The sequence below is a fragment of the Triticum urartu genome, chromosome 5A, assembly GCF_056163025.1.
Source record: "Triticum urartu cultivar PI428250 chromosome 5A, HENAU_Tu73, whole genome shotgun sequence".
Lineage (NCBI taxonomy): Eukaryota > Viridiplantae > Streptophyta > Magnoliopsida > Poales > Poaceae > Triticum > Triticum urartu.
This window is the reverse complement of record NC_141877.1, coordinates 46,607,244-46,615,503: the sequence shown is the minus strand read 5'-3', so window position 1 is coordinate 46,615,503 and position 8,260 is coordinate 46,607,244. Positions and strand designations below refer to the sequence as shown.

General features: G+C 47.7%; 1 protein-coding gene across 1 annotated transcript; it reads right to left on the bottom strand.

Annotated features, from left to right (window-relative positions):
* Positions 1-967: 967 nt before the first annotated feature.
* LOC125507755 (large ribosomal subunit protein eL36x-like) lies at positions 968-3,309 on the bottom strand. The gene is made up of 4 exons (XM_048672246.2): positions 3,161-3,309; positions 2,951-3,080; positions 1,729-1,928; positions 968-1,266 (listed from the first exon to the last, which is right to left on the bottom strand). The coding sequence occupies exons 2-4, from the start codon at positions 3,050-3,052 to the stop codon at positions 1,230-1,232; spliced, it is 339 nt and encodes a 112-aa protein (XP_048528203.1). The 5' UTR covers positions 3,053-3,080; positions 3,161-3,309; the 3' UTR covers positions 968-1,229.
* Between the last annotated feature and the right edge of the window lie 4,951 nt (positions 3,310-8,260).

Sequence of the window (8,260 nt, the reverse complement as noted above, 5' to 3'; positions counted from 1 at the left end):
AATCTCGGCAAAATTATTGGACACCAAAAGAGCCAATAGTGCATTGTTATGTTTAGGAATAGACTTTTTTTCACTCAGTATCAATGTCAATCTATTAATCAGAAGAAGAGACAAATACCATGCAAGAAATAGAAGATATTTTCTAGCATCTATTGTAGTGTTGGAGAGGAAGAACATACAGCTTCAGGGGAAAAGTACAGAGCCTACCGTCCTGTGCTCCGGCGGGTGATGATTAAGGCTACGAGGAATGCTGGGACGAGGAACGGAACAGTTGTGCTGACCGCGGTCGAGAGAAGAGAGAAGGGCCGTCAACTCCGTCAAACTCGCCGTGGTGGCGCAACCTAGTTTGACAGAGGTGGGAGGCTACCACGAGGTGTTCTAGGGAATGACAGGGAGGCGGCCTTGAGGAGGTGGGCGAGAGATGAGGTGGAGGGCGGCGGCGGCAGCGGTGGCCGAGGGGGCGATGGGCCGAAGCTGCTGGATAGGAGCCCAGCCTAAACGTGGACGTGATTGATGCTATCGTCCAGTCCAGGACGTCGCTTATACTAGCGTCCGTGCATGGACGCCGTAATGCCTAGCGTCCTTACTATTTCTAAAAAATGTAATTATCCTTTCCTCGTTTCATAATTCCGTGATTACTAATTACTATTACTAAAAAATTCGGGGATTTCAAAGTAGGTATTAAATAAGGAAGAAATATTTCTTCAGAGTCAAATAGGGAAACGAAATTTAAAACTGTGTTAAACAAGGAATTCTTTCATTGCACAAAGGGAGGTCAAAACTGTGTTTCCTATTAGACGTGTAAAGAATAGCTATATTTTTTGCAGGGGCAAGAAATGGCTATATGTGAAGATGCTTTGTACTAGGAAGGCGCTATTAACAGATGCTCATACAGTTAACACATAACAAATCAAGATATTAGGTCTCTGAAAGAAATGGATGCTGTAATGGGGGTATGGGCTCCAAGTTCACACAGTGGCAGGGCTTTCTGAAAACATATAACAATCGCAGGTACAAAACCCAGACAAGCTACATAACTGAATAAACAGCAGAGTACCAAGTAATCAAACAAAGGCACCAGACTCATGTAAAAATCTTTAAAAGATTGGTCTTCTCAAAATAGAAACCACGGGCTAAAGATAGTGTCAACACAATGGCCATAGCTCTATAGGTACGGACTGGTAATACAGGACTTTGCTTCCGGATAAAATTCACCAGCTAGCCAAGTTCTATTTCTTCTTGTCACCAGCACCACCACCAGCAGACCTGCATATCATGAGACAACATTTTAGTCATTTATAAAACAACTGTTGCAGCAAAACAGAATGGCAACTATTTTTTCTTGAATGTAGAAGACATTAAATTGGTCAGGCAAAAGAAAAAACTAAAGAACTACAAGAAAATAGAAACATGATTATGCTGAAGATTGCATTGTATATGCAACACCGAAAACCCTACCATCTTCCAAGTGGGAACTGCTGTCTACAACCTATGCTACTTGACATGGAGAAAAGCCACATCTACAAATTAAAAAAAATATTGGAAGAATTGTTGAGTGCATAGGCAATAAGCAACAACTGAACGCCTAGAGACAAGATAGGCACTAGGAAGAGATTAAAAAAAATGGAATTTAGACCTAGCGCTTTAGACAAAAAGGAAAACTGAATAATAGGGCAGCAGAGTCAAATAATGTTCATAATATAAATGTTAAGTCTAGTTGTTACACACCTCATCTTCCTAAGGACACTTGACATCTCCTCTCTCTTCTTCTTTGCTCTCTTGTGAGTACCAAGCTTTCTCTTGGCGACCTTGAGTGCACGCTTGTCCTTTCCAACCTTAAGAAGCTCAGTGATACGCTTCTCATAGGGAGCAAATCCAGCAACCTCCCTGATCAAGTTCCTGACAAAATGCACCCTCTTTGTACCTTTCTGCAAAATATGCGAACATAACAATGTAAGGATAACTGCAAACTGATAGACATGCTATAATAATTCAGCTGAGCATATAGGAGCATGTAAGTGCAGAGTTAACTTTGTTTCAGTTTCACACAAGTTACAATTCCTTAAAAAAAAGCCAACTAGAATAGCCGAATAACAATTTGGTCCCAAACTCAGCAAGGTTCTATTTTACTTTTAACACGACTTGACAACAGTTGTAAATAATATCAAGGAAGGAAGGTGATCTGAATCTGCATTGGCTATTACTTAAATGCAGAAATACAACAGGCCCGTGTAGGTAATCAAGCCCAATACAGAATCCAGATTTACACATGAAAACAAGAGGCTATCAATGCTGCAAGTTACACAAGGCCATGGTTATGCATCGAACAATATGAGAATTAAGACTAATACTAGATGGCATTGAAAACTGCATTAACAACTATTTACAGATGAATATTGCAATATCCCTCAAAAAGGTGTGTAGCACAGTCAGTGATACTTTAGAAATGAAAATACAAGGTACTTGATTGAGCGGCCACATTTCACCAACAACTATAGACCTCCAGGACTAGCAACTTAGGACTTCTTAAATATCAAAAATGCCAAAGGTGTGTTGATGCATCATTACATCACTGCAGACACAAGGCTGCTCTCAATCTTGTAGAATTTTTATCAGTTCTCAATTCGGCGAGCTTCCATGCAATACAAGGTACACCTCACAGATATTTACCCCGACTACTTTTACCCTTTAGTAGCATCAACCATACTATGCTACAGTGTTCTTAACATCAAGCTCACCACCCTTTTCTTGATCATAACTACAACAGACACGAAAATAATACTAAACCTAGTAGACTAAAACAACGGAACTACCGAGCAAACACAGATCTAGAGAACAGTCCGAGGCCAGTACAATCTAAATGGGCAGACCAAGCGGGCACTGAGAACAAATCAGAAGACGCATATGGGCAGGAGAAGGAGGATATCGGAGGTTAGAGACGACTTATTACCCCCTTGCGGTCGGACGGGCGAGGCGGCAGCTCGCGCTTGGTGACGACGTGGCCCTTGTTGATGCCCACGAAGAGCCCTGACTTGGGCTGCGACGGCGCCATGGCCGGACTCCCACTCGCTCCTGCTAACCTGCAACGGACGCACGCAAGGTTACGAGTGATCTGACACAAGATTCATGGTGCGGGCGGCGGCGCTGCTTGCAGGCTTACGTTGAGAATGGATGCAAGTGAAACCCTAATCCGCCGCCAGCGCCCGGGAAGAAACCCTAAGCTGCGTGAGGCAGGATCTTATATATGGCCAGGGCGTGAAATCTCTCCACGCTAGACTGATGGGCCTGTCTTCGTGGGCTTACTCGGCTTATTTTGCTCACCTTATGGATAGGCCCACTTTTGTGCGTGTGTAAGTTGTTAGCGCAAAATGCAGTATTTGATGCCAAAAAAAAAAATTACAGTGTTTGATTTGCTAAAAAAAATGCAGTATTTGATCATTTGAACAACATATAAATGCGGTGTTTCTGCTATGTTAGCTAGGAGCCAAAACATTATCTTTACTTTTAGAGAAAGGAAGAAAATACATTATTTACCGCAAAAAGATACAATACACACACCACGGTGAAAACAAAATGTCACACGAACCGATAACAAAATTGTCAGCCTTTTTTCATATGAGTGCGCCTAAAACTCAGCCTACTCAGTCAAGTGATGTCATCCCATGAGTTAATACTATGTAAACATTTTTGTATTGGTTGATTTTTTCACTCACTTGCAACTGAGAAAACCTCAGTGGCTTCCTGCTTACAACTCCTATGGCAATGCAAATCTGATGGTTCTAGAATTGATAAAGATCTATCTGGATTCTTTGTCGGTTGAGAATTAACAAAATCGTTTTCATATTCATAGTGTTCCCAGGCTTTTTTTGTGTGGGCGAAGAACACCGTATGTAAAGACCATCGACCAGGACACATATGTTGTCGCGACACTCGATGGCACGTAAAAGAAGGTCGAGACCCTAGAGTGCAACAAACGTTGATACCACCAATATGTAAGAATATGATTCTCCTCCAACATACCTCAAGTACCTCGCTGATTTTCAGGCGACACTAGAGAGGGCACCACAAGTACGGGTAGCCAGGGATGACTCAAAAGGACGGTTAATATGTGAGATGATGTCTCTTTGCCATGGTGATGCATCCGACTACTAGTGTCTTGGACTCTGTGAGCCACGATGGTATAACAGAGAGCTAGACCACCATTTTCCGTCACACTAGTGCTGATCGTTGTGCATCCATATGAGAGAGGTGAAACAAGTGACTTCTGTTTCTTGACAATCTAAACTAAACATACGTCCGAAGAGAAAATGGCTTGGGCGACCCGGTCATTTTCTTTGTGAATGTCTGCTCGATTGAATCTGCTCCCCAGAGTTCAATTACTGTACGCTCCACTCTGCGGTCCACTCTTCGTCTCAGATACAGACCGCGTTCCGGTTGTCCAGCTAGCAATAGCAAAAGCCAAAGAGCGCGCGGGGGGGGGGGGGGGGTGAAAACGACTAAAGGGAGCTCGGACGAAACCGAGTCGGCATCCCTTTTGCATAAAACATGCGCTGCTAAAACTAAATTTTTGATACATCTACACCGGCGTACTAGGATCTAAGGCTAACTATGTCTTTTGCATGATCATTTCCTTTGGGGAAACCCGCCGAGACCCTCGACGCCACCATATGCTACAACAAACAGCGAAGACCCTCCCCCGACTCTTCGAGGCACCCAGAGGCTCAGAGGCTACACCTAGTGGGTGCGTTGGCGCGCCCCCACTAGAAGAAAGGTGCGCCAGCTGAGGCGCGCAGACAGTTGTCATCTGCAACCTCAGAGATACGACAACAAAGACCCTCCGTCCAACTCTTCAAGTCATCCGGAGGCTCGGAGGCTACTGTAGGGGGATGAACCCCGGCTAGTCCCAAGACGGTGAGCCGGGCCGGCTGCTCCGGCTGGCCGACTACCTGAAGTCAACTACAACGTCTCATTGGACATGTGTGGACGAGACAGCCATACCCTGTGGCGGGGCAATGTTGATGGATAGCGGACACTATGCACACGTCATGCATGTTAGACTACCTGGGTCATCCCTTGTCCCTTGGACACCAGTTTATAAGTGAGGGAGTCCTGGACTAAGGGGTCCTCGGGTGTCTGGCCTGTTAGCCATGGGCCGGATTGATGGGCTGTGAAGATACAAAGACCGAAGACTCTACCCGTGTCCGGATGGGACTCTCCTTGGCGTGGAAGGCAAGCTTGGCGACCAACTATGAAGATTCCTTTCACTGTAACCGACTTTATGTAACCCTACATCCCTCCGGTGTCTATATAAACCGGAGGGCTAGATCCTTAGAGGGGAACGATGATAATCATAATCTGATAGGCTAGACTTCTAGGGTTTTAGCCATTATGATCTCGTGGTAGATCAACTCTTGTAACCCCCATACTCATTAATATTAATCTAGCAGGACGTAGGGTTTTACCTCCATCGAGAGGGCTCGAACCTGGGTAAACATTGTGTTCCCTGTCTCCTGTTACCATCAACCTCAGACGCACAGTTCGGGACCCCCTACCCGAGATCCGCCGGTTTTGACACCGACATTGGTGCTTTCATTGAGAGTACCGCTGTGTCGCCGCCAAGAGGTTCGATGGCCCCGTCAATCATCCACAACAACATTGTCCCGGGAGAAACCTTCCTCCCCGGATAGATCTTCGTGTTCGGCAGCTTCACACTGCGGGACAACTCGCTTGGCCATCTAGAGCAGATCGATAGCTACGCCCCTGGCCACCAGGTCAGATTTGGAAGCTTGAACTATGTCGCGGACATACGCGGAGACTTGATCTTCGATGGATTCGAGACCGCGGCAGTAGCCGCTCCCTGTCACCACAATGAACATGACTTAAATCTGTCATCGAACCACACCCAGGAGATGGAACCTACAACCACTCCGGCTCTAGATCCGGAGCAGATCACACCATCTGAGGACGGGAGGCTCAGCCCCGCCACGAGGCCGCAGACTCAGTGGTGTTGGAGCCGCACACAGACCCAACATCAAGTGAGATCTGTGTTGCCAGAACCTCGAACACGTTTGCGGCTACAGGTTCCGAGGCATGTGCGTCCGCGCACGACGAGCTTGATCGGGCGTCGATTGTTGAATTCAGCTCCGTGGACATCTTCTGGCACTCACCTTTAGACGATGTGTTAAACTCATTAAAAACACTCTCCCTAGCGGGGGACTCACAACCGAATTATATCCGGTTTGAACTGGAGGCCGATGACGGAGAATTTCGCTTCCCACCCCCCGCCCACTTAATAGCCACTATCAAAGACCTAACTGACATGCTCGATTACGGCTCCGACGACATCGATGGTATGGACGACGATGCCGGAGAAAGAAGAGGCCCAAAACCCTCCGTTTACCGGACTCTGGACTACCACTTCCTCGTATGACGTATACATGGTGGATGCACCAAAAGAGAATAGCGGCGATGACAAGGAAGATCCGGTTGAGGATAAACCTCCCGAGATACAACCAAAGCGCCGGCGTCAGCGGCGCCGCTCTAAGTCACACCGCAGCAAAGACAGCAGCATCGGCACATGAGAAGATAATACTCCGGACTGTGCCGGAGAAAATGAAGACCCCGTTGAGGCAACTTCAAACAAAATGAACGGGAAGACATGCAAGTTAGCCCTGGTGAACAGGCCACACACGAAGACTCGGAGGACAGTAATTATCTTCCGCTCTTCGAGGATGAGGCGAGCCTCGGCACTGAGGATTTTATCGTGCCTGAGGAACCTCTCGAGCAGGAGCGCTTCAAGCGCCAGCTAATTGCCACTGCAAGGAGCCTGAAAAATAAGCAGCAACAGCTTCAAGCTGATCAAGACCTGTTCAATGATAATGGACTAACATCCTGGAAGCCGAGGAATACGGCCTCAAGCGACCACTCAAAAGTTACCCGAAGCGCAAATTACTACCTCAATTCGATGACTGATATGTCTCCAACGTATATATAATTTCTGATTGCTCCATGCTATTATATTATCTATTTTGGATGTTAATGGGCTTTATTTTACACTTCTATATCATTTTTGGGACTAACCTACTAACGGAGGCCCATCCCAAATTGCTGTTTTTTTGCCTATTTTAGGGTTTCGAAGAAAAAGAATATCAAACAGAGTCCAAACGGAATGAAACCTTCTGGAACGTGATTTTCTCAACAAACGTGATCCAGGAGACTTGGAGTGGCCATCAAGAAACAAGGGAGGAAGGCACGAGGCAGGGGGCGCGCCCTCCACCCTCGTGGGCCCTCCGTTGCTCCACCGACGTACTTTCTTCCTCCTATATATATCCACGTACCCTCAAACATCCAGGAGCACCATGAAAACCTAATTCCACCGCCGCAAAACTACTAGGAAAAAGCCTAGTAGTAGCGCGGGTGCCTGCGCTACTACTACGGCGCTACAGCTAACTAGTAGTAGTAGCGCGGTGCATCCCGCGTTACTACTACTAACTATCTATAGCGCGTGTCTGTGACCCACGCTACTACTATTAATTTAAAAAACCAAAAAAAATCTTGACCCCGTGCGTGCTGTCAATGGTTCGGTTGACGGCGCCGACGGCCATGACGACGGGCGGCGTCCCGCGGCGATGCGCACGTTAGCCGGGAGCAGGGAGATCTCGGCCATGACGCGTGCCTCGTGGAGGCCGCGGAGGCCAGCTGGGCATGGGCCGTGAGCTGGAGGACCTGGATCTTGGCGTCGTGCGTGGGGAGCAGCACCTCGTGGCGGCCGTCGCCGTTGAGGTCGGCGAAGAGCGGCGGAGGAGGAAGGGGATGGATCAGCTAGGGTTCCAGATCGAATCAGAGAGTGGGAGGAGGAGGGCTGGCCTAGAGCGAGAAGAAGACGGCGAAGGCGGCGAGGAGGAGGTTGCCGAGGTCATGCTTCCGCATCTTGGCGGCGGCGGGGAGCTCCGGTGACCTCCCATCAGAGGGATCTCGGAGAGGGAGGGGGAAGAAAGTAGAGTGTACCAGCGACGGCCACCGCTGGAGTACGAGGGGGAGAGGAGGAAAGTGAGAGAGGGGGAAATTGAGGGAGAGAGGAGGGATTCGGCCGAGGATGTGTGGATTTCACCTACCTCGTACTTAGTAGTAGCGAGGGGTATAAAACCGCGGTAGTACTATCAACTTAGTAGTAGCGCGGGTTTGTACCCCTCGCTACTACTATGGCATGTCCCGGGAGGGCACGGTAGAGACCGCTTAGTAGTAGCGCGGGTTAAAAACC